The sequence below is a fragment of the Ciconia boyciana genome, chromosome 10 (assembly GCF_034638445.1).
Source record: "Ciconia boyciana chromosome 10, ASM3463844v1, whole genome shotgun sequence".
Classification (NCBI taxonomy): domain Eukaryota; kingdom Metazoa; phylum Chordata; class Aves; order Ciconiiformes; family Ciconiidae; genus Ciconia; species Ciconia boyciana.
This window is the reverse complement of record NC_132943.1, coordinates 8,793,707-8,820,697: the sequence shown is the minus strand read 5'-3', so window position 1 is coordinate 8,820,697 and position 26,991 is coordinate 8,793,707. Positions and strand designations below refer to the sequence as shown.

The 26,991-nt window shown below is 41.8% G+C and overlaps 1 protein-coding gene across 2 annotated transcripts in view; it reads right to left on the bottom strand.

Annotated features, from left to right (window-relative positions):
* NCKAP5 (NCK associated protein 5) overlaps nt 1–26,991 on the bottom strand; it is a 400,045-nt gene that overhangs the window by 250,115 nt on the left and 122,939 nt on the right. The window contains exon 4 of one of the 2 annotated variants that reach the window (XM_072873993.1): nt 20,137–20,214. In XM_072873993.1, the coding sequence (XP_072730094.1) occupies nt 20,137–20,214 (78 nt within the window). Of the gene's footprint in view, nt 1–6,097; nt 6,168–20,136; nt 20,215–26,991 lie in introns of those variants that run through there. The other variant, XM_072873983.1, reaches the window with a different exon arrangement.

Sequence of the window (26,991 nt, the reverse complement as noted above, 5' to 3'; positions counted from 1 at the left end):
CTGGACTCTTCAGGAACCAACTCCTAGCTCCTCATCAGGGAACCATGAAGCCCCCCAAATCCTAGCTCAAACCAGGAGCTCCTTTACATGGAGTCCGGAGCTGGAAACCTTGGGATATTGTGTGACTTTCTGGTTTCCAGATAGGGAGTTTGGACAGAGGCAGTCCATGTTTACAAGCCAGGAGACAGCAGGGTTTGTAGGCTCCTGTTACCTCATAGTCTGATACGGATCTGCAAGACACAATGCCAGCCATGGATAGCCTTAGCAGTTTTGAAGTAACTCTTCAGACATCTGATCTTGTGAGAATGTCGGACTTCGAGAACAAATAGAAGTCTCGATTTCAAAAGAAATCTACTCCTGCGCTCCAATCAATGTTTCCTCATTTTTCCCTGTACTCCACAGTCTACTTCTCTGATCTTTGCTGACCTTTGTTTCACATGTACATTGTGAGGTTTTGGGGCCACATTCTTTCTGATCATATTTTAATCCATTAGGTGCATTTGCACTGGTAATTCAATGTGCTGAGGAGTACTTTTCAGGTGAAAACTTGTCTTGCATCAACATTTAAGGTCTTGAGCACACCATTCATAAGTCTGTCGATTCCCTCCTGCAGTTGTGCACCAGGACAACAGCCAGAGTACCCCAGGTGTAACACAGACACAAGGCTCCCAGCAGTTGACTCCCTGGTGCATGCCCAGGACCAGCAGCTGGTGCAAGCTCTAGGGCCAACTGGGAGACAAAGTGGAGGTGTGGTCCTGGACCCACAAAGGATCGCAGCAAATAATAAAGTTCTTTTCTTATTTGTGCCATGTCAGTTGATAATACCGATGCACCTACTGAGTCCTTGGCTAGGCCTCTACTTCAAGGCCAATGCAAATATACTTCTTTTAACAAGAGTGAGCATTATAAAAAAATAAAATCAAACCATAGCAGCATACTACAACACCGTAATTATTCATTTTCTTTAGGTAACTCTGAAAATGGTAACTGGATACTGATACTAACTTACTCATCTACAAGCAACAAGCTGTAGCAGTAGTAGTAAAGCCAATGTTACATGGGAGAGAACCCTGCAGTAAAACATAGAGCAAATTGTTCCTGGTTCATGAACGACAAATACCCACCTAGGGCTTAGATACCAGAGGCATTCCCAGCAGTCCCCTGTATTACCACATGTGCTATTTACATGAAAAAATATTTTTATATGTAGTAAATTGCTTGAAAGTTGGCTTGTCAGATTTCCATTAAAACCAACAGGAATGATTATGGCTCAATCTCATTTTCAGTAGCCACCAGGAATCACTTTACTGATGTCAAGAAAGTCAAGACATTGAGTATGGCTCAGTTGGCAGCTTTGGACTTCATCCAAAGTCAACAGAAAGATGCATTTATGGCACTGGGTTTGGCCTCCACTCACCACTTACTGCATTTTACACAGTTATGTTCTTATTAAGGATATGGCTGCCCTTCAGGGTGCAATAAGTCAGCGGGGTCATCATTTTACAAACTGCAAGTTAGCTTTTATACCTGAGACTAGGAACATAGCCTGGAACGCAGACATACACAGTGGGCGTGGAGAAGAGGTACCCAGGCAACTAATTCAAAGAAGGAGAAAGGGAAAGAAAGAGCAAAAAAGTTCTGTAAAAGTCCACTTCTATGGCCACAGAGATGACTGTGCTTATGGCAATGAAACCTGGAATTATTCTAAAAGTTTAAAGCATATAGCTCATCTTCAGAAAAAAAGAACCACTGAGAATAAGGAAGTGGTATCCTCAAGTCACAAGTAACTTTATTATTAGCAAATATACAATGGGATAACGATTTTAGCTTCCTGTAGTATCTTAGACCAACAACATGGGCGAAATCTTGGCACAGAGAAGAAATGAAAAGTCTACAGGATTCAAGTGAACATAATCAGAGAGCAGCTGCATTGTCTATGTAAAACAACACAGGCCACCAGGAGCCAAGAGTCTATTTAAAGGGGTTTATGCACAATGCAAGGAAAGTTATTAGAAGATGGAACAAAGATGTACATGGAAAGCAACTGGTAAATGTTTGGCTCAGATACCCAGAATCACATAGATTTAAGAGAAATCCTAAGAAGAGATATGGGTAAAAGAAGTATGTTTCTTTTTGTTCTTTCACAGCACACAGCATTGTTGAAAACTTTGTTTCTGTGATATATCGAACTTTTTTTTCCACGTCTTGGTTTTTCCTTCCTGATCTTACTTGCATTCTGATTATTCTGAGGAATAATTTATGTTTCAGATGTGAACTGTCAGTGCACACACCACAGCAAAAGAGGTAGAAGTACTTGACTCTCCTTTATGAACCATTAATTTCTATCTTTTAAAGATTCTCTCCTTCTGAAAAAAAACCTTCCCATTTTCATTTTGAGGGATAAGTATAGAAGAAAAATAAATTCTTAAAGAAATACAGAACTCCAGGGTCTCTGACTTCTAGAAGAATTTTGCATATATGAGTCTCGCTGGCAGAACACCCAGTCTTTCTCTTAATGTTTAAATTATTTGAATATATTTTTAAACAAAAAAGAAAGAAATTGCCTCATTTTTTTTTTTTATTTCATCCACATCAGCTTGGGTCTGTACCCACCACCTAATATCCTACTACTATCAATTCTTTGGTCACTCCTAGGAGTTTCCATTACAAAATGTAAATGAGACCTAAATATCAGAGAGTTAGAAACAATAAACAGAATTTTGCTGTAGTAATCCCTCCAGACCTTCTTCAGAATGGAAGCATAAATGCAAAACCTACCAGGCTTCTGGTTGATGTTTTTACAGGAATGTTATTAAAATTGCCTTTTCATCATCTGATGTCTGAGCAGTGGCAATTCTGCATTAGTGCTCTGACAACCTCAGCTTTACCACAGTGGTGTTTCAGGTAGAAAAAGTGGCCTCAAACCTCCATGGAAACATAAGCCAAAAGCAGAAACACAATTCCCGCTGCTTAAATACCAGTTCCAAGCCAGCTCCATCACACTACGCGATTACGTTTTAACTAAGTAACCAAACTAATAGCAGCTACCTACCATAATTCTTGAGAATAGGAGCATAGGAAAGGGGTTCGGGTCGCTTGGGTTTTTTTATACAGCACCTCTTTGCAAGCTCTAATCCTGTGAACAACTACACACATGCTTAACTTCACACGCAGAGTAGCCTATCTATTTCAATGCTGTAACTCTAAGGTTAAGCAGGTGTCTAACTGCTTGCAAAATCAGGGTCTTAAATGGAAAATTAATCAGTGTAAGAAGTGGATTTATGCACAACACCTGGCTGCTGCTGCTGAGCTTATCTGTGTAGGGATTTATCTGGCAGAGTCAAGCAGCGGTGTAGCAGTAATGCTCTACAACAGTTGTAACGAACCCTACATAGCACAGAAGCGGAGAAGTTAACCATTAATAATTATTACAGAAAGGCAGGTTCTTTGCTTAACAAAGAAGGCAACACCAAGTACCTACAAAGCATACATTTGTACCTCACTCCAGCAAGAAAAACTTATCAGTAAGTAAGTGCTACATGCAATTAACAGCAAAGATACAGATGAGAAAAAGCTGAAGCAGGAATAACTTTCCTAGGAAGCTCTTTAAAAACACCAAGGTACAAAGAGACCAGATTGAACAAGCCAAAAAGTACAACAGATAATATTTCTGAGCTAAAGGATACAATGTTCCTGTCCGCAATGTTCAATAAAAGAGGAAACTACACCAGAGATGCCGAAACCATCCTGAAGTTTTGATCTTTTTCATTTTTCCACCAGAGCATCAGAGCTCTGCACTGAACTTGCAATTCACCCTCACTGATCAGCACACCACAGCGCTGGGGGGGACGTACCATATGGCTCACTTTAACCGCGTAAATTGTATGCTGTGACATGAATGGAACTGCTCCATGTACACAGTCAATCACCAGTTTCCAGGATTTGGCGGAATGGGGATTACCCCGCACGCTGCAGCCGCTCCGGGAACAAGCAGAGCTTCAGACAGGGGCAGCACAAAGTCAGGCTCAGGCTTCTGTTCTGCACCTCTGAAATCTGCTGGGTCACAACAAGTTCTGGGAGTGCTTTAACCTGGATGACTCAAGTTTTATTAAAGTATTTTTAACGCAATGGCAATCTAATCATGTACTTTTTCATACTGGTTCCCTGCACAGCACAGTAATTTTCAAGTTTTAAAAGGAACACATAAATCTACAACAGCAGGGACTTGATGACATTTTTATTCTTGCTACTGGCAAGCCTCATCTAATGCCAATGGCATTAATCCCAGTGTTCACTGGCAAAAGGAACTAAGTCTTGGTAAATTCAACTAAGGGTACTGGGCGCTTTATCCCGAAGGGAATACTGTATTTAGCTTATATGATTTGTTTCCTCTTTTAACAAGAAATGGGAAAACATTTTTGGTATTCATGGCAAAAAAAGTATTTTTGGTTCATCACCAATGACCAGCATCAAAATTCACAGCAAAAAATTCCTCAGCGTTCTGATTACTGCCAGGTTACTCCCCAACCACATTTAAAAATCTAGCCTGCCCATTCCAGCATGTCAGTGCGATTTTTATTGACCTACTAACCTGTAACTCTGGGAAGCCCAGAGCTAAGAATGCAATAATGGCTAGCAAATACAAGTCTCCAAACAGAGTGTAATAACCTTAAGTAAACTACTGCCAAGCAAAAGTCCTGCAGATCAAACAGTTCCCACGAAGCCTTATGCTATTAACTAGCAAAAAAGTCCCATGATATCTCCATAGTCAGGCACAATACCAGAGCCCTGCGCTTCTGTTTACTTACATAGCTTATCTGCAATCCAGTAATGTATACAGTCAATCCCTCAGATGTAAATCACTTGTCTATTTAATGTTACTTCACTTGTTAAAAACTTTGCTAGCTTTCTAATGATAAACAAGGGGTTTATCTGGAACATCAATTTTTAAGGGATGTAAAAATTTACAGTGGATGTTTATAAACCATTTCAATTCGGGAGTCAATTTTATATCATTACGTGGAGAAAAAGAATTGCAAATACATAAAGGTAGCAACAAGGTGGTATTTATGCGGCTGTGCTTTTTTCCTAAAGGAAAATGCAAGGCCCGGTTACACTTACTCTACCTTATTTCAGTCATTTTCTGGGTCAAACCACCTCAGAAGACGGATAGTGGATCTAACACCCTATTACAGCCACCAGAATCAACAACTGAAAGCCCGGTGGGACAGCAGCGGATCACTTGGCACCCTGCGTTTACTTTACACCCTACTGCTTTGTGCACTTTAACTCGAACTCATTTCAAATAGATCTCTTTTCTGCCTAAGGTACTCCTTCCATCAGTACAACCTCCTCCCGGTGATTTGTGCCATGTGGAGGAGTCAATCCTTAAACACACAGGACTGAAAATAAAAAAGAAACAAAGCTCGGTAGGATGCTGCTGCCGGAGTCGCAGCACAAGAAAATCTGCTGCCTCTGAAGCAACAGGGCTCAAACGCAGACACGGCTGCCTTCCCTCCCGCGGCTCAAGGAGGAAAGAAGAAGGAGAAAAGCGTACTGCACTTTTCCCCGGGCTCAGAGGCGCAGACCGGGCGCAGGGCCGGGCGCGCACAGGCGCGGTGCGGGGCTCCCGGCCGGGCGGGAGCGGCGGGGGGCGCGGCGGTGCCCGCGGCGCGGCCGCCCCGGGGATCAGCGCGGCCCAGGCGGCGGGCCCGCTCTCCGGGGCCGCGGGGCTTCTTCGGCCCGCGGGCAGCCCCGCGGGCGCGGAGGGAAGGAGGCCGGCCGGGCGGCGGCCGCAGGGAGCCCAGCCTGCCGCACGGCGCTGCGGCGGGCGCGGCCGCCCCGGGCTGCGCGGCCGGCGGGGCGGGGAGGAGGCCGGGCCGGCGGCGGGGAGCGGCGGCAGGTGCCTCCCCCCGCCCGCGGGCCGCGCCCGTCCCCGCGCAGCCCCGCGCCCCCCGGGCGGGGGAGCGGCGAGCGCCGCCGGGGCCGGCGAGGGGGAGCCGGGGAAGGGGAGGAGACGGCGGCGGGGCGGGCAGGAGGCGGCGGAGGCGCGGCGGGCAGGTGAGGGAGGGGAGGCGCGGCGCGGCCGGCTCCTTACCTGCTCGGCGGTGGGGCATGCTGCGGCGGGCGGGGACAGCGCGTCCCGGCGGGCCGGGGAGCCCGCCGCCGCCGCCCCCCGCCTCGGCAGAGCGGCTGCCGCCCCCCGGGCCGGCCGCCCCGCCGCTCGCCTCTTCCGCTTTGTTCCGCCGCGGCGGCTTCTCCTCCCGCTCCCGCCGCAGCCGCGGGACGCGTAACATGTGCCTGGGCAGGGCGGGCGGGCGCCCGGGGTGGCACTTTCGGCGGGGCGGGGAGCGCGGCTGCCGGGCCCCTCCGCCCCCGGCCCCGCGGAGGAGCGGGGCTGTCAGATCCAGCCCATCTGCCGCGATCGCAATCGGTCGCAACTGAATGGCTCCGGCAAAGCTGCGCCGGCAGCAGGGGCTCGCCGCGGCGGGCGGGGGGGGCCGGGCAGGGGCGGCCATTGTCTGCGGCGGCGGGGCCGGGGCCGCCGGGCTCCCCCGGGCTGGGGGCGGCGGGCGGGAGCTGCCCGGGGACGGGGCGGGGGGGGTCCGGGCGCGGGCGCCGCGCAGCCTCGTCCCGGCGGCATCTGCCCCCAGGCCGCCCTGCCGCAGGGGCTCGGGCCGCTCCCCCCCTCCGGCGGGGCAGCCTGCCCGCTGGTTTGCGCAGCGGGAAGAAAGCCCTCGTTCTGCACAGCCCCAAATGAAACGCAGATCTCAAGTTGCTGCCGTCTGCGCTGTCTTCGAAAGTTGGGCGAGGAGGCTCTGGCCGTGGCGGAGCCGCCTGGCCCGCGGTGCGGGGCTGACTCGGGAAGCGGCGGGGCCCCGGCCAGCGAGGCTGCTGGGGGCCTGGTCGTGCGGCTTGAAGGTTGAAGGCTTCAGGTGGATGGCACGCTTTTGAAACCTTGTGTTTTATGGAAAAACGGTTCCTAAAGAATCACGGAAAGCTTTGTCATCCAGTAGTCAAAAAATTGCAAGTCAACAAATTTTCCCAGTTGCAATAGGTGACATTGGTGTTATTTTTGGATGTGATCAGATAATTTCTGGGCACAATACACTTAAGGAAGCCTAAGTGTGGAGCGAGCAAAAGCTCAGACAGGATTTTCGGGTTTAATTAGAGAAAGCATGAGATAGAGGTCTTGGAAACAAAGTGAGAAAACCTGAGATGATGCAAACGAGAGAGCTGGGTATGCTGGAGTAAAGAGGAATTACAGGGTGCAAAGTGAATCCTCATTATGCTGAGACAAGAATTAAAGAGTAGAGCTGTATCTGAGAATCAAACAAGAAGTACTGGAGAAATGAAGCTTCAAAAATGAAGGTGGCAGGAGTTTTTCTGGAATTTGAATTTGGAGGTTTCTGAGCAGAGGAGCGATACACTCTCAAGAATGAATAAATCATTGGAATTAAATATACACCACCAGAAATAATGCTCAGATTTTGTTTAACAGATTGTAGCTGGAGACGGTGCATTTTACAGAAGAAACCTCTTCCTGTGGTGGTACAGAGAACAATCTTTGCAGCCAAATATATGACTGTGTTGCCTTAGATAAACTGGTAGCCAGCTCTGTTAATGTGGGAATTCCTTTTTCTGGTGTAGAATGGAAACCTCCAAAATTACTTGAACCTGTCAAACTTAAAGTGTCCTTTCCAGGACAGCAGCTTACACAGGCACCTTGGTCTCTCCTGATGAGACACAACGGTTCAATTTTCTGAGGGCTGATCTAGAGTCCTGGGCTAGTCAAAGGCCTTGGGTTTAATTCAGTGTAATTAGGCGAGGTATATAGCCTATACTACACTGTGAATCAGTGTAGTGATGTTCTTAAATACTAGTGATGTTCTTAAATACTACAAAACTGTGAAAGAAAGCTGCAAAGGAGCATGAGAAGGGAACTGGCCAGAATGGCAGCTAAAAGGTCAGAGTCTCCAAATCCAGCAGAATTTGGGTCTCTGAATGGATTCTAATTCTCTGTTAGAACAGGGTTGTCATGATTTAAACCATGAGCCTGCAGCAGTCACATAGTACTGAAGTAATGTCTTCTGAAGTGTTTAATTGCTTTGTTGTGCTGGGAAACACCTTGAGCAACTCTCCTAAGAGCTAATTTTAATTACTGAATTTAAAATATGTTAATTTTCTGTTTAAATAGAAATAATAACATCCCAATAAAATGTAATCACATTATAGTGGTTGTTGCTTGCACAGTCAACCTAAATCGCCTCTACAGATTCCTTTGTAATTATTGATTGAAACTGCAAAGGCTAAATGGGTTTTGAGACTTGGGTAACATAAGAGTGGCTGCACTGGATCTGCCCAAAAGGTCTGTGTGGCTCAGTATCATTTCTCTAACAAGGGCAAAACCCGAATGTCCAGGGAAAGGTAAAACACTTTTCCACTCTCTAGCCATCTGGGAGCTCAGGGATGTCCTGAGCCAAGCTTGCCCTCTCTGCGTTTAGTACGTCTCACTAGATCTCTTCATGACTTTGTCCAGTCTCCAGCTGAACCCATGTACACTTTTAAAATCTACGATGCCCTGTTGCAGATTCTGTCAACCTTGCTTACGTGAAAATCTCTTCCTTTCATTTGTTTTTCGATGTGCCACCTGTTAGTTTCATCCGATACCCTGTATTTCTTGCATTAAAAGAAGCAGTGGACAATCTGCTCCTCTCCATGCTACTCATGTTTTTAGCTCTGTCATTCCCCTGCCTAAACTGCTTTTTCAGACTCAAGAGTCGTAGTTGTTCCATGAATGAAAGCCACCTTGTGCTTCTGATTACCCTTTTCTGTCCTCCTCTGAACTTTTCCAGTTCTGTTGCACCTTCTCTGAAGTGGGGGACCAGAACTGCAACTGGTATTCGAGATGCAGTAAAATCACCAGCATAATTATGATCCCTTCCTAAGTGTGATACTGCAGATCTTAAAATGCTGTGCTAGTCTAGTCAACAAATCTATCAGTCCATAAATTATTGCATAGAAAGCTTTTATTTAAAGACCACATCTATCCACAATTCTCCTTTCCCAAATTCCTAGTGAAATCATTGAATGATTTTACCAGATATGCTAGATTAAACAGGACTACAGGAATGAAAAAATGTATTGCCAGTTCTTTAAGTATTTTCAGGCCTGGGCTTACATCCACTGAAATCAAGAGCAATGGAATTGGTCTCTCACTCTGTAACTAGAAGTGATTTAGAATTAAAAAGAACCAGTATTTATCTACAATTTAAAGCTATAATTACAGCTGGAAAGTATTTTTTATGCATATTGAGCTGTACTGTTCCTGACAGCTGAGATACTGTTCTTCTGTGTCTCTTTAAGATTAACGGTATCTCAGTTTCATACACAGCAATAAGTACATGTTCCAAATCATTAATTATTTCCTGTCCCTAGGCTTGCGTAATTTTATCTAGCATAGACATTTATAAGACAATACACTAGTCTTCAAACAAAATTCATGACTTTGCTTACCATTGCTTTGGAGTGATAGTAAAAACACAATGCTCGTACTTCAGAATGCTAAAATGAAGTAGATGATAGCATTAGCTTGATACATTAATGGCAGCCGTAGTTTTAAATATAGAAACCTAACAGCTGGCACTGACAAGTGCAGTAATTGCCCAGTATAGGAATTTTGTCATTTTCTCAGAGACATCAAGCTACAGTTAAAGACGGGACAGATGCTTCTTAAACTGACTTCTGATTCTCCACTGGCATAATGTACATGTGGAGGTGATTTACCTCTGCCCACTGTTGCATTCTGCAGCTCTTTCAAATGGGAGATACTTGGGAAAGAACAGGTACGTTGACAGCGTGGAAGTGACGGATATACACAGTAATCAATAATGCCAAAATAACCTTGTAATCTTCAAGAGGGTCTGTGCTTCAGGGAGAAACATCATACTTAAAAATTTGGGGGGAAGAAACCTCCAGAAATGTACAGTTATTAAGTTTAACTCGCTTCTTGTCCTTTTTTCATAGTGATTTATTTACTTAGGACTGGAGCTATGTATAGCTGATGTAATACTAGATTTTCAGATATTCTACCTAAAGGTTACTAGTACTTAACACTAGCAGTGTTCCAAAACTCTGTTAAACATGAGTAGGGTAGAAATTGCTTGTATTGATGTCATTTATAGAAACAGTTCCTCTTTCAGCCTGACACAGGACGCTGTTCGGTGAGACCTGGGGCAGTGCTGCCCTTTTGGGGACTTCAATTCAAATATCGGGATGCTTGCCTGCGCTTCTGGGAAAACTGCCAGGCAGGCTATTACACAAAAAGCTGCGCAAGAGAAGCTGACGGGGACACTCGCTGAGCGCCCTGCACTGGCAGAAGAAATCACTTCATGGGTCAGCTGCATGAGGAGAGGTTCTAGAACAAACTGGTCCCCAGTAACTATGTTGGTATTTCCCAGTGCAGACTGGTAAGCAGGACTACAGGAAGACTTGCAGTCTGGCTGCTGCCGTGTGCTGTCATGTTATTGTCAGCTCCTGCTGCTGCTGGTCACATTCAGCCTAAAAAGGATTCTGTAAAAGTTTTCTCTTGATCTCAACGGAAATTTAGAATTTAGATCTTGCATGGGAATTCTGCGTATCTTTTGAATTGGCTGAAGAAAGGGTCAAGTGCTGCCATTTGCACATCTCCACATTGCAGAACAGAAGTGAAAGGAAATCCTGACGTTCCTGTTACTGGGCGAAGGACAGCGTTTGGCCATTTTTTCAAGCATTTATAACAGTGTTAATAGAGAAAAGGAGAAGAGGGATTGAGAGTGCTTACAGCTTTGATCCGTGTTTCTGGACCGAAGTCTCTGAGGGCTCTGCAGGAAGATAGGTACTTCCTTTGCATTTGATCTCTCTTCCCCAACTGGGAAGAGTGGAAGATCATAAAAATACAGGAAGCCTTACAGGAACTACGCTGTACATACTTGTTTCTCTCAAAAGGGCTTAAGAGGCTCTCGACTTGCCTGGTAGAGGACTAAGAATCTGCTGAATGAAAAACAATATTGGATTTATTACAGCATTATCAGGAACTGAACTGGGAAGAATTTGAGAGGTAGCATCAAACTAGCATCAAACCTCCTCAAGTGCTGAGCAGTACAAGCATCTGCCTGTTCTGGCACCATGTGGAAGCAGATAGGCTTCTCTCTGCTGTCTTTAAAGGTGCTACATAAATTACAGCAAACTAAATATCCTGCAAAAGCTGGTATCTCCTTACTGCTAAGCATTTGCTGGAGGTTAACCTAGTTTTTCTATTTTTTGCTTATTTACACTTTATAGACTCCACTTAGCTAATCAGGTGGTAATAAAACTAAGAGGTCTGTATTTTGCAAGCTTTTATTCATTTTTGAAAATCTCAGGGGAACATCTACGTAAGCAAGAGTTTGCAAATTCTGAGCTATGCTCATTTAAGTAGGAAAAAAATATGCTCAGGGCTTTAATATCTGATGAATGCTGCCTTATATTTGAAACCTTGTCCCTAGCAGAACCCATTACAATAATGTTTATACAGGTTTATGCTATAAATGCATATTTTCCCTACAGCAGAATATGTTGGAATTTACTCCTGATTAAAAAAAACAATGTCCGAATGGGCTGTATCCGAGAATATGGGTTGCTATAGACATAACTATGCCCTTTTATTAACAAATAAAGCAACGGAAAATATAATTTGTTAACATAAAAAGGGCTTCATACAGCAGGCAGAATTGATAGGAAGCGCACCCTGGATCTCCTGCAACGTGTGTAAACGGGAAGCCAGCCAAATCCTACAGAATTAAAGGAAACTTTCAGAAAGCTGTGACGTACCTCCCCAAGCTCTTCCAGCCTGCTTACAGTCAGCGTTAGAGCTAAACAGGAGATCAGGTGAGCCTCCTGGATAAGGCTAGCTACAGGTCTAAGCTCCACTTCTGCAAAAATACACTCCAGTACGCTTGGATCTTAAGCTGCCAAGTGCTCACAAAGCCTGGAGAGAGGTGCTGCCTGTCGCAGTAGAAAGGGGGAAGATGAGTGATGGATGAGCGCACGCTTAACATTAAATAGCAAGAAGAGGCGATGCCACAGCAGTCTTTCGGTTGCGCAGGTGTCCTGCTTTCAACTCAAGCGGTATTTGTCCTGTAGTAGGCCCAGCCAGATGACACAGGTATCTACATCCATGGTTTTCTCTATATTAAAAACCTTTGCACCAGCACAGCAGCACCAATATAGTTGAAAATAAACTGCCTCAGGAGAACAGGGTAGAGCCCTTCTTTCCTTCTCTCCTTGCCACTGCCCATCCCCTGACAGAGGAGATCCTTTACATGGGCTTTTCTACTGTGGAGTGACAAGGGCCAAGGACAGGAGTTGGAGAGGACACTTCTAGAGATAGGTCTCCTCTTCCACGCCTCATCATGCTATGAACCGTAGACATAAGAAAATGCTCTCCCGTCTCAGAGCACAGGATAAGATTGTCACCAAGCTTGCTTTGAGCCATAAAAGCTTTTAAAGATTCAAACAGTGATGTGGGAACTTCATCCCCCAGACGGGAGTGAACAGGCTGACAACACACAGTGCTGTGACATGAGAAATGCAACCTTATTATTGATACACTGAACTGGAACACAGAAAAACTCTGGCTTACATACAGATCTCTTGTATAAGCTCCATTACTTAGTATATTCATGACTTTATTTTTCTCTGTAAACAGGGAATTATGTTATTTCTTGTTTCATCCTTGGGGCTAAGGAGATGAAAACCATTTCTCACTTTGTGTGGAACAATGAGGCCCTGTTCTCACTTGGGGTCTTAAAGTCTTGCTTTAATGTAATTTAGAAAAACCAAAAATGGTTGAGCGTTACATAATGAAATAGAAATGCTAAACTTGATTATTTAACTTCTCTTTCATGAGTGAAACTGATTTACAGGGAAAGGTGCTAACCCGACTTGCATGACTTCATATACATTTTCTCACTGGCCTCTTCTGCATCTGCCATCAGCACTACCCTGTTCGTAGACTTTATTAGTGAAACGGATAGTGACGTACCATTCTTTAAAAATAACAAATTCATAAATTCTCCATTTCTCCTTCCTTAAACCCACCACCCCATCTAAAACCCCGTCTCACAGCCTGTGTCTGTGCACTACTCATTTCTAGAATACATTTCGACATCCTGTTTTTATAAGAGCCCAAAATTCTCATTTGTTGCCTTGATGTAAATCCATGGGTTTTCCTCTGCCAAATAGGAAACAGAGGCTCCATGTAAAGATACGGTTATTCAGTCTTAGAGAAGACTTCAGGGCAATGTCACTGTTACTCGTAGGAATTATTCTTTGCTCTGAATAATTCCAGTAAAATAATTGGAATTATCTGAGGACTGAAATATGATTCAACATGAATAAGCGTGGCTGTGCCTAGACATTAGTGGAAGACTAAATTCAACACCAAATAATAAAAAGAGACTACAGACAGTTTCCATTTGGAAATGTTTGATTTTTTAAAAAGGACTAGATGATAATCTCTGAGCAACAACAGATAATTGTGTATTCATATCTTGTGGATTGTTACGTTGATCTGTTATTTGGATTCTGAAATTTGGATCTGAAAACCAAGGTGCCATTTCAGATGAGTAGGTGGTCTGACGTTTCTCCACGTGGCCGGTCCTTTTGGGTCAGCCTGTGTTTCCCCATGCAGCGGTTGTGCAGTGCGTCTGCGGAGTGCCTGCTGCCTGCTACCTGAACCAAAGTGTACCCTTCAGGAGACACAGACAAAAAACCTGCCATACACACTTAGCTTCAGATAAAATCAGCTGAAAGCATTTTTTTTTTCCTAACCCTAAACAGCCACTAAAGTAAGATGTGTATCTGCATACACAAAAGATTTTGTTCGTATAAAAAATCTAAAACAAACAGAGAACCATGCCACGATTATACATTTCATTTCCCAGCATACAAATGAGGATCTAATTTACTCTGGGCTGTTCACGCATTTTGCTTTTAACAAACATCCATATGTCAAATAGACCTTCCACATACTTCCCTGCTGGAGTTTTTTTCCTTTCAACTTGGTAGGGAACATTTGTGATCCTTATTCTACCAAATATATCTGAAGAATATATTTTGCTCAAGGCCTTCTATTTTTTAATTTGAGAGAAACAAATCAGTTCATGGCTCTGGCAGTCTCGCTATTAAGACAAGCATACATCTGTGCAAAAATACCCTAATCCCTAACTAATTACAGAATGTTATTAACATTTTAAAATTTAACATTGCTTAATTTATTTAATTTTATAAACATGACCATATGAAGTTACTTTTTAAAGACCACTTTTCCATCTTTTGTCTGCAGATTTAAAATCTGGGTAGTTTAGCATAGATATGGAGATATTTGCTTGTATCAAAATTATTTTATACTCAGATGTTTCCAAATGCTTTATGTAATGTCTCCAATAACTGAGGCTTGACACTTCACTGCTGACTCATGCAGCACTGATGGCCAGTGTTAATGGGAGTTTTCTCCGATTAAAGGAAACAGGCTGAGAGTCATATTCTTTAAAATTAATACTTGTTATGAATGTATAATGCCAAAATCATCCCAGGCCATATTTGTCATATACCACAGCACATCAAATTGAGCTTAATTTGAAGTCAGCTTAGTAAATACTCCACAAAAATGTGCCTCATCAGAGTTACAGTGACTCACTGTTGAAGGAGATTTACTTATTGATCAGGTAAAGAGTTGCACATAAAATGACTATCATCAACTTTAATCGGTTGAGGTCAGTTATTTTGTATGACTAATTAATGGAACTGATAAACTTTGAACAGCTGTAAACTTTTGTAAGATGCCTATTTCACTTCTTATTTGTTTAAAAGACAGTGATCAGTCTTGAACATTGAGATAAATTATACTCAAATATGCACTTCTTTACTGCAACTTGCAACAAGTGTTCTAGCGGCTGTCCAGTCTTTTCCCTTGGTTACAAGTTTAGTATTTATAGTGGACTTACGTAATCCATAAGGTTAATTCGTAATCTTTAACCTAGTTTCTCTTACTTTTCTGTGATCCTATTAAAAATATGATTTATAAGGCAAACAGTAAAACACTTGCTTTTCTATATACTCATTATTCACACTACTCTCATCTAGTTCAGTCACGAAAAAGTATCTTTAACAAGTGTGGTGTGAGATAGGCATTGTACCGGGGAGTCAAAGGAAGCGAGAGGTTTTCATTCACAGATAATACAATGGCAGTGCTTTTTGTGGCCTGTAACTACATCTGCACTGCTCACTGAACCATCCAAATTTACATTCAGCTAAAGAAAAGCACATTTGGCCAAAAATCAGATACATTTTTAATTGGTATCCTAATGTGCATATTCAAATACTAATCCTTGGTAGAAATGTGTATCTGAAGCAGTATTGTCAACTCTGTTAGACAACTTGGTAGACTTATATGTTTTTTATCTACATTTTTGTGTGAATTTTTTCACACATGAAGTCACACATTGGAAGCCCCAGCTTTAAAGAGACATACGTGCTTTTATAATGTTAGTTGGAAACATCTGAGTACCTGTGGTGACGGAATGACTCCTAATTGCCAAACTCAGTTCTGCTCTGCCTCGGCCAGCCTCACCTACAAACACTAAGGAAACTGAAAGGAATACACCAGCGTTTTCATGGATTTTACAAATGTATCATATATATCCATGGCTAGATCCAGCAGTGTTGTAGAGATGTAGCAAAAAACCCCCTAAAAAATGCCACCGCTACCCCAAAAAAACCCCAGCAAACCAAAAAACTGAGAAAGAGATGAGAGGCAGGTGTTAGTGGCTAATTCCACAAACCACCTTTCTCCTGGCTTCATCCACTGGCAAGGTGGTGTGACGAGACGGGTGGACTGAACATCAAGAAGCAAAGAAGAAGGAAGCCTCGCACTCTTAAAAACCACGCCACACCAAACCAATGCAATCCAAACCAATTTCTGCCTACTGATCATGGGCTACAACAACGATTTTGCAAGATAATGCATTCCAAATACAGTCTATAACTCACGTTAGCATCATAGACCAGAGGCAACTTTTGTTATCAGAAACTTCCAGAAAGGGTTAAAATGGGGTTTCAGCCCCAAGACCTGGCTGCTTTGACCTTAATGCAGGGCCAAATTACTAAGCCCCTGACAAGAAAAAGATATTTGTGCAGAGCATGACCTTATTTAGCTGGGGCAGCATTTGGGTTTTTTCACAGCCTTCATTACTGTAATATCATACGTAGGGTTTTTCATTTGTTTGCCATGCAACTTACTCCCCTAAGATTAGTCCTTTTCTAGTCAAGCAGTTTAAAGCTAATCGCAGTTGTTATTTTAATCTGTTCTCACCATTAAGAATTCTTGCAGAGCTATTTTGCTTGTTAGCAATTATGGTCTCCCAATGGAAGTTCATGATTACAGCAAAAGCAACCTGTTTAATACTTGGCACCTCTTTAGTATACAAGCATTAAACCCAGGAGCATAGAAGCATGCTAATGCTGGTGATGAAAATATAGTAAATCTATTTAACAAACTCTGTTTTTAAAACACAGCATTGGAGAAATGCCATGCGGTCCTCATGCACGTTTGTGGTCCTCCCCCTCTTGTGGTTTTCATTACTGTAGTAAGGTAATATGGTGCTGTTGATCCTTCATTCATTTTATGATTGTCATGTCTGAAATGCAGGATGTCTTAATGCTTTCACCAAGACAGACTAAAGGTTTGGTCCTGGTTCCAGCAGCACTAATAATAAAATTCCCTTGAAAGGTGTTAATAACAGGGTCTGACCCTTGCATATTTAAGGCAAGCACCCTATGCTGAAATATGAATTCTTTCTTCTGCTAAGGGAACTCGTAATTGCTGTCACTGATCTATGTGTCAAGACTTAAAAATTATCATCTGCTGTCAAGGTCAATTAGCAAAGACCACAGGAGCAAATTTCTGCTTCTCATGTTGATTGTCCATGTGATTCTTCCATCAAAATTATACACAGTAATACACATTAGCTGAATTAGAGCATTAAATGACTATGTGAGAAACAACACTGCAGGGGGATCCCCCACCCCTGACCCAGTTCTGTCCTATTTAAAGTTATTTCCAGACAGGATAGGGCAGAGAAATCTAAAAAAATCCAGTGTTCTGGTTCAAGCTGATACAGTGAGATGCACTATCACTATTGTGCATCATCTCCAGTGATAAATGTTGGTGATTTACATCGACAGGGGTCAAATTTGTCTCACGTTGGATAAATGTATTTTGTTCAAACTTGAGAAATGGGGGAACCACTGACAAGTCAAATATGCTATCATTTTCATCATTCTTCATGTGAAAGTAATTATTGTAAAATGTTCAGTATAAGAGAAGCTGTGTTAAAAAAGTCTGCATCTCCACATACTAGTGAGGTACCTTAACTCGTTGTAAAGGTTTTAAAGAACAGAACATCTGAAGCTGGGCTAGAGGTCTATTTGAGTAAAAAGCTATAAAACGTGACCTAACCATAGTCAGTTCTCCTGGGACGGCAATTACAGCAATAAATGTTCCACAGCAGATGCTAATGCTGTGTATAAACAGTCGTCCTCTAAAATGAAAAGAAATTTTTGCCCCCACATGTCTTTTAGGGTCCCATTGTACATGTGGAAATGTAAAGGAAATGTAAAATTGATATGCGCACCATGACATCGGCTTTAGTCTCCTCTCTTCTTAGCCTGGCCGCTATAAATCTGTCCCTGCTGTAAGTAATGCTGAAGGACCTAAATGGTCAGAATTTGTGTCTGTCTTTTTTATTAGCTCGCCTAGAGTAAAGTAGGGGTTATTGGTCAATGTCAGGTTCAGCGCCCAGTGACCCACTGGGTTAAAATCGTGGTAGTCACAAATCAAGCGCATAATGAAGTCTGAGAAGAGGGCTATGCTGATTTATTAGGACATCTGTCTGGCTACACACAGCCTAGCACTGCCCCTGCGTAGTGCGAGCTATTAGCATAATCCTCACCATGAAACATCTTAGAGATTTAAAAGAAAGAAATAAAGTGTTCAAAGAAGACCGGCAAAACCAGAAGGGTTTATCTTGTAGTGGTTATTGTAAGTCTTAACTTTCTATGCCAAAACCCCATAAAAATAATATTAAAAGTAAATTATTAAAAATAAGTTACTGTCTTCAGTTTTCCAAACCCACTGACTTTTTGGAACACATCTGAATGTCTGTTCATAATAAAATTAAGTCACTACCCCTGCTACTTTTCAAAGACTTTTTAATCTTTTAATTTTTTATTATTCATTTATATTTAACCAAGGTACTGTCATCCACATATAATGTTATCACCTTCATTCTTACAAAAATAATCTCCTGAATTCTGTAATCTTAAATGTAAACTTCAATTTTTTGTGCCAATTATTTTGACTACTTTTCAAAGAAAGCAGGAATTAAACACAACCTTTCTGAGTTTTGCCTATAAATAAGACTAAGTCCATATCATAAATGCTGCATGCTGTAAATGCTGTAAAACTACTTTATATCCTATAGACCAAGAAGTTTGTGAGATACATACCAACTAGTACTGTCATGTGCAAAGCTACTTTTTTTCTATGAGAGGCATTCAACTGAAAAATCAGATCGTTATTTCTTCCTTGATCACAACTAAAGTGAAATAGGTTTCAGTCTATGAAGATTAAACTATTCCCTGAAGATTACTTTATATTTTACTATGTATTAATAAAGATTGTCAGCTCTCATATGCATTCAGAAAAAAAAGTTAAATATTGCATTTAAAAAATATATATGCCTGTGAATGTTGAACGAGTTTCATCACTGGTATTATTCCATTTCCTCTGTATTAAATGTTATCCCAGATAGGAATTTAGCTGTTAACTATAAAAATATGAGATAGTGAGTAGTTAATAAATAGATACTGAATACTTCGAAAATACAAAGTACAAGCAAGTACTGCAAAGAAGTGCTGTCATGCAGATCTTTTTAGACCAGCTGTGATAACAACAATTCTATACAGATGAAAAGTCTGGAAGAATTAATTTTAAAATGATCAAGAGATAATTAACTCATTAAGGGTGTGAGACTTCTGAGGCTTCTGAAGATTAGGTAATTTCTTGGCTATCTTTACCATTTCATACCAGAACAGCCCTGAAAAAACAGCTAGAGAACAGCACTGCTGAAATACAATAAAGAATCTATAACATTTTTGCCATCATGTCATGGTTATGAATGACGCTTGATAAATTTTGGAAAGATGCAAACAATGCATAACCTCTCTTCCTACCTAATGAAGGCATCAACAGTAACACAGCAGCAAAACCACTGAAGTACAGTATGTAATAAAATTGCTGTTGTGAAGAGGAAACTATGTCTGGAATGACGTGAGCACCTTTTTGCGAGAGCTGATGACCCCCCCCTGTGTAGATGACATTTACTAGATCAGATGAATGCGTGGAGGTTTGCAAGGTCCTATAGCCATCTTACCAGAGGGTGCAGAGTTTCAGGAGATCTTCAGAACCGCTCATGCAGTTATCACATTTGCTGTATGACAGAGTAGAAACACCCAGTAGCTGCACACTAGCATGTGGAAATCACTGCTTTGCGTAAACCAGAGTTAAGTCTGGGCAGCCTGGACTGAGCATATGAAGAGAGAAGAAGTAGGAAGTCTGCACTATCAAGAGTACTGCAAAGTTTTAAAACGCTGTTTATTTTAGTGTCAAAACTCTCAATTTCTCATGCTGCTATGCTGGTTTTTTGGCTACAGTTTGTGTGCCTTTCAGTGAAAACACTTCTACTCAAGAATATAAGACCATTTCTTAAATTCATTCCAATTAAAAGAACCTACAGTAGAGTTAGCACCCACTGCTTAGAAAACTGAACATGAGGAAACCTGTGCATGTGTAACTGCCCTGATTAGCAAAGGCAAGATTCAACTCGTGTGTGATGCCCTACTTATTTCACTTAGGTAAGATTTGCTAGTCTGCAAAGAATTAAAAAGTGGAGAAACCGTACACCCAATCATTTCTTTGAACTCAAGAATGAAAACTATGGAGTGCAGTATTTTTTCCAAAATAGCAACATAAATAAATATGTATGTGCATAGTACTTGCCTCCATAAATTCCAGCGTTGTTCTTCCAGCTGAGTCACTAAATGCTCTATGTATTTGTTTGAGTCCATATATTCCTAAATGAAAAATGATTAAAAGGTTAGTTTTTCAATGTTCAAAGCATTTGTAAAATTTCGAGTAAAAGACAGTTTGTGGAGTCCACTTTCATTTTGCACCCAAGGTTATCCCATGAACACAGAGATCACAACGATGTAAAAATCTAGATTAAAGCCAAATTTGGATTCATACCAAGTGAACAGGGAAGTAGCCCAATACACTTTTCAGAGATTATTTGAGGGGAAGACAAAAGGCGATGAGGATATGCAAGCAGCACAAATAAATTGGACTACATATAAATACATATCCGTAGTCTAAGCCCAGAATTATCTTCCCTGGATCCAGACTGAAAAATAACTTCTCAACAAAGCAGTCACTGTCTTGGTGCACATTTTGTTTACTTTAAGTATAAATCAAAGTGAACTGAATATTTGACTCAAATATTTATTTCATGGATGGTATGAAAAATATTATAGCATGTACCCTATTTGAAAATGAAACTATAACTCAACTACTATATCATTTTCCAGTTCAACTTTTGCAGATGCTATAACTTGCAATATCAGCTATATGAAAGCTACTGTATTTGTGTCTAGACAGAATTTCTGATAAATAATCATGATCAGATGAACAATTCAGATTTTTTCCTTATTGTAGCCTATTCTTTAAACTCAGTGCAAAGAGATTATGTTTATTCTCAGCAGAGAAATACATCAGTAATAGAAATATAACACTTCATTTCTAGGAGGAAGGCAACTTCAGTGTTATTTATATAAAATATTTCAGAATGAACACACAGAGTAACATGATATAAAATGATATATCTGTATGACAGCGGTACCAACACAGCCACATTCCTATTATTCTGAAAACCGATCAGTAACCATATAACCCTCTTGAAATACCTCACCAAAGCAAAAATATGTTTCAAGCCTCATACTTCAGGAAGTAACAAGTGTTGGAGTACTACATGGAAAAGAAGCCATCTTCACTTTCTGAAGACAAAAGCTCTGCCTTTATAGCTCCACTTTTTTAGCTTTGGACTCATCACTAAACCACTTCATGGGATTCTTGTTTGCATTAGGGGTTGTTTCTCTATTATTATTATTTCTTTTGTGTACAAATAGGGATTTTTGTTGCAAAGTAGTTGGTTCTTCTCAGCCATTTATCTTCATGACCAGGAATATGAGATAGCTACTACAGCGACAGTACATCATCATGTCTTCTGCAGGTGAAGATAAATGTTAGCTGATTTTAATGATGATAATTTATATATGAATGTACGTTTTTATTTTTCAGGACTGGAATTGTTCTGAGTGATTCTGTGTTTCTGCCCACAGTAATTATTTTCTTGTTCTGATTGAGAGAGAGAGAGAGTGGTTCCCCAAAGTCTGTCGTGACACAAAGAAATGGTCCCTGGCACAGACAGGAAGGAAGAGTAAAAAGCTGCTCCCCAGGACCCTGTGCAAATGCATCTCGGCCGTATCCTGTTCAAACTGCGTTGCTTGAAAACCTTTGGATATTGTGAAACTTTCCATTCAACTCTGTGGTTGCCCCAAGCTTAAATTTTAATCTAACTGCTGTAGATAGATGTGTCTTGTAGATGTTACTTTCAGAAAACATTAAATAATGTAAATCGTGAGAAATGCCGTGAACTTCAGTGGCATTAATATAGCTGTTATACCAGTGCTGTTTAGATTAGTTTTACTTGGATTACACCATGCAATTAAGCAGCAAGCTTCTTCTAAGCCAATACAAGTAAAGTCATTCTGTAATATACATATATTACAGTTCAGAAAACATATACTGTACAAATGTATAATGATGATTAGTTGCAATATCAAGTTTTTTAAAACAAGCTGCCTTTTTTACTTAATATTTTTTACTACAATGAACCTAGTATAAATCAGTATTAATACCTGTCCTGGTTTCGGCTGAGATAGATAGAGTTAATTTTCTTTATAGTAGCTAGTATGGGGCTGTGTTTTGGATTTGTGGTGAAAACAGTGTTGATAACACAGAGATGTTTTAGTTGTTGCTAAGTAGAGCCTACACTGGTCAAGGACTTTTCAGCTTCCCATGCTCTGCCAGGGGCACCAGAAGCTGGGAGGGGGCACAGCCAGGACAGCTGACCCCAACTGGCCAAAGGGCTATTCCACACCATATGGCATCATGCCCAGTATATAAAGCTGGAGGAAGAAGAAGGAAGGGGGGACATTACGAGCAATGGCATTTGTATTCCCAAGGAACCATTACGCGTGCTGGAGCCCTGCTTTCCTGGAGATGGCTGAACACCTGCCTGCCCATGGGAAGCACTGAATGAATTCCTTGTTTTGCTTTGCTTGCGTGTGCGGCTTTTGCTTTCCCTATTAAACTGTCTTTATCTCAACCCACAAGTTTTCTCACTTTTACTGTTCCAGTTCTCTCCCCCATCCCACCAGGGGGGAGTGAGCAAGCGGCTGTGTGGGGATTAGTTGCTGGCTGGGGTTAAACTACAACATACCTTTATATCTTTTTAATGTAATATTAAACAATATTCCTGATTTATTCATCAGTGCACTTTGCCCTACAAGCAAGGATAGGATCAGCAGTTTTATTCTGCATAATTCTACCATGATAATATAAAAAACTCATTCTGAAGCAATTTTCTCAAAAATATTATCTAGAAATAAAGGCAATGGGGAAAAAGAAAGCAATGTGTTTATCCTGTATGACTGCTGCCTTAATATTAAGTTTTTCCTGTGGCAAATCAGAAATATTATTCTATTTCTCTTTGAAGACCTGCAACTCAGGAGTATGTAATCTGTCAGTGTGCAAAAGTGATGTAAAAAAAATCAGCCATGATTGGATAGAGACATCGTGATTAGAAGTACCTCCTTTCTTCTGTGCTGCTATGGCACATTCATCTGCAAGCCATCTGCTTCAGACAAGGTCTCTGTTCCCAAGCCCAGGTTTCTGCTCTTTTCTGTTATCAGCTATCCTAATAAGCCAAATCCTGCAAACCCTGGATCAGAACCCAATATTACCATTTTGCCAACATGAAGCAAATAGCAAGCAGTGATTTGAGATTTAGACCAACTCTGTGATTTAGAATACCTTGGCACATTCAGTGAAAGCATAAAATCTGGGGGGAAAAAAAGCTATAGTAATCATACTTTTCCACAAAGACTATATATATAGTTTAGTAAAGTACCGACATTTTTCAGTGCCCAATAGATCACATCGAGAGGAGTAATACAAATATTTTGTAGCTTCCTTGGAGCTCTGTCATATGAATGCTTGCACCATGTAGGCTTTGAGTAGCATGGCTAACTGTTGAGTCTGAAAAATTACACAGAGCGTTGTTTTCTGATGCGAGCGTACGACTGCAGGAGTTTGCATTATTGGAAGGAGGATCCAAGTGACCCACACATACGTAAGAAAAAAATACCTTTTCCTCATGAAAATAGAGACAAGAACCAATAACTGAGTAAGGGTACGAATCATTTAGGTAGACATGACTGGTACTTGTACTAGATACTAATAAGACAGATCAACCAAATAGGAGAGAAAGGCTGCAAAAGCACACTGGCCCCAGGGTTTCAGAAGTGGCTTACAATTCTGCCTGTTCCCTCTTTCCTACCGAAAGACTGAAGTGTAGAAAGGCTGAATGCTGAGCACCTGCAAAGCAGGAGGGGGTAAGGCTGTGTAAGGCCAAGTCAACATTTCCGAAATTATGAAGCATTTTGAATCTGAAGTTGGAGACTCCAAATTAGTGTATTTTTATAAATCTGATTATATTATATAGCAATTCTGGAATCACCACCCATGTCATTATTCACAATTGGACTAGATCTCGGCAGCCTGAGCTCTGCTGGCCCCACTTTGAGCCCCACTCTGACCTCCAGCAATTCCTCCCAACCTGCAGGATTACCGAGGAGTCCATGATTAAAAAAAAAGTGATTTTTTAAAATCCTTTTAAGAATGATGGGTGAAACCTGTCCCCTTTCTTCTCAATTAGTTAGCTTCCAGCCAGGAGGATTTCACTGCTCCATCTATTCTCCTGTCATGCTATATCACTTCACTGTTTTAAGGAAGAAACCTTCTGTAATATGTTTAAATGCAGTAGAAAATCTAACAGCTGCGTAGATTCTGGCATCTAGGAGCAGTTGGTATGCAAATGTGACATACCAGCTCACCTAATTTAGAGAGCATTAGAGAATTGCTTTACCAAAACTGTCACTGTTTTGAGCTGAAGCACAAGCCTACAAATATACCTAAGTATGTTTTTTGACAGAACTAAATATCTAACTTTGCAATGCTTAATTGTTTTGCTTTTTTTTTTCCTTTTCTTTGTTAGCTGGACGGCTGTCAGGAAAGAAAGGGGAAGAGAAAGGAAATTAAGTGCCTCCACTGAGGCCCAGGATCCACTGCTCGGTATTTTGGTTGGTTACGTGGGTATTTGTTCTGGCATATCCGTGCTGTTGTGCTGGGCAGGGTATCAAAAATTATACAGCACACAGAACATTTTCCCATCCATTGTTACAGGGCAAACCCTTAGGGCAACCTTTGGCTTATAACACAGGAGTACCTCGCTGGAAGCTGGAGGTGATAAATTTAAGCTAAAGAAATAGCATGTAGTCTCTGCCTCTTAAGGAACTCGCACAGCTTGGTATCAAAGAGAGTTTAATGAGCTTAGCAATATGTGAAAAGGATTAAGGATACAGTCGTTGATGCAGCAAATCACTTGATTACGTACTTAATTCAATAGGGCTACTCATGTGCTAAAAGTTAAGCATGTGCTTCGGTGCTTTTCCTGGGCAGCGGTCACTGGGAGGTGGGCGGCATTGCGGTGGGACCGGGCCGTCCTGCGGCTCTGATACCCCAGCTCTCCGAAACCCACACGCCTCAACCGGGCACGCAGGGATACAGCAGCTGCCCTGCCTGCCGCTGCTTCGCCTGTCCTGATCAAGCTCCCAGCTGCGACCTGGGCGCACAGCTGAGATGCCTGAGTTGTGCAGAAAACAGGGAAATTGGGATGGAGCCTAGGCCAGCGCTCATCTCCCTGCAGACCGGCTTTGAAGCAGGGCTGGGAGGTCAAAGTCATACTCAGCCCTGCAGAGCCCAAAGTGTCCCTTTCTCCCTCTGGCACATCTAACACCACTCCTGGTTCAGTTGGGATGGATGCTGAGCAGACCGCCCTAATGCAGTCGTCTGCAACACTACCCCTTGCCTCTGCTAGTATTTGTATTTGAAACCAGACAGGAAACCATCAGCGTGGATTCAGGCTCTTGTGCTTCACGGAGGAGGATGTTTGTCATTGAGGACTAGAGAAACACACCGAATGAACAACCTGATAAACGTACAGACAAGTTCCTGCGAGTGTCTGGAGCCGTCCAGCCCTGGAGACAGGGAACTACATAGAGCCCGCGATCATCTGTTACAATGCGGAAAGTCGTATTTTCCCAGGGAAAGGTTATTAGAAATCAAACAACAACAAAGCTGTCTGCAGCCAAACAGCAGACTGTTGCAATTAGGAAATGATGTTAGCAAAGCAAAGAGTGGATGGGATTGACCTGTGAGGGGGAGATCTAAGCTGTTACACTATGTGCAGAGACACAAGTCATCTTTGAAGGATCTTGGAAGAGTGCCTTGGGGTAAAGCTTTAGATCTAGGGAGAGTGCCTTCAGAGAATATTCTAACTTTTGTAAAATATTTATTTTTGTAATCATCCTGCTGCATAAACCTTTGATAGAAAATAGGCTTTTTTCCAGCAGCCCAAGAGAAGATTACATATATATATATATGTATATATATATATGTGTGTGTGTATTCTTGTCTGGACTATGTATTTTGCATGTCTGAAAGCGTTATAATTGAGGATTTGAGTGAGCTGTCTGTTATACAACATTACTCAGCTGCACACTAAAAATAAATCAGGTGTAAAAAAGAAAACCTCTTTGCATTAGGTATTTTTGTCACTCCCTTCAATACCACACCTGGCTAGACTGCTTACCTTTGGTGCTAAATAGCAATAAAAGCTAAACCGGGCAGCTTAAGAAAAGGTCTTTAAAAATTGCCATTAATGCTGATTTATTATTTTCCTACCTGATTTCAACATGTTATTTTAATTGCCAGTTTTATTAACAACTGGCATGAAAGTGTACATTTAGAGCATCTGCAATGGAGCAGAAGGCTGGCAAGAGCCCTCATGCACATACTGTGGAATTACACCATTATGGTAAAAACAGTAATGATTATTTTAATAAAAATGTTGAGCAAATTTCTTAATTGTTCAAAATCACTTAAGCCTGAGTGAACAGTTCATATTACATCTCAGCTGCAGTGATTAAAACTGATTTACTGACTCATCTGAAGCCAGTTGTTTTCGTAAAAAATCAGCTGGGTTTTCCTCCTGCTGCTGCTTGGCTTCCACTTTGCACCCTGTTAAATGGCACTATCCAGGAGGGACAGCAGAGTTTAATAAAGCCTGAAAAAGCACAAGCTCGTTAGCTAATGGACAGATTCTGCACCCCTGTGCACTCTCAATACAGGGATGCAGAGACAGTTCGCAGAGGAATGCTATCCAGATTCGCAGCTGGCATCCAGAGCTCTGCTGCATTTGAATTTTTGCCAGTTTGTCCCCAAAGAAATACAAGCTCTGGGATAACGACGTGGGTACTCTGCTGCTCAGTGGCACCTGATGTTCATGTTCTTCCCACACAGGGCCTTGGAGAATGCTGTGGTTTTGTGTTATCTTCCACCAGCTTATAAACAGGGCTCTTCCCTGGTTTAGTAGACCATAGCTGGAAAGTGAA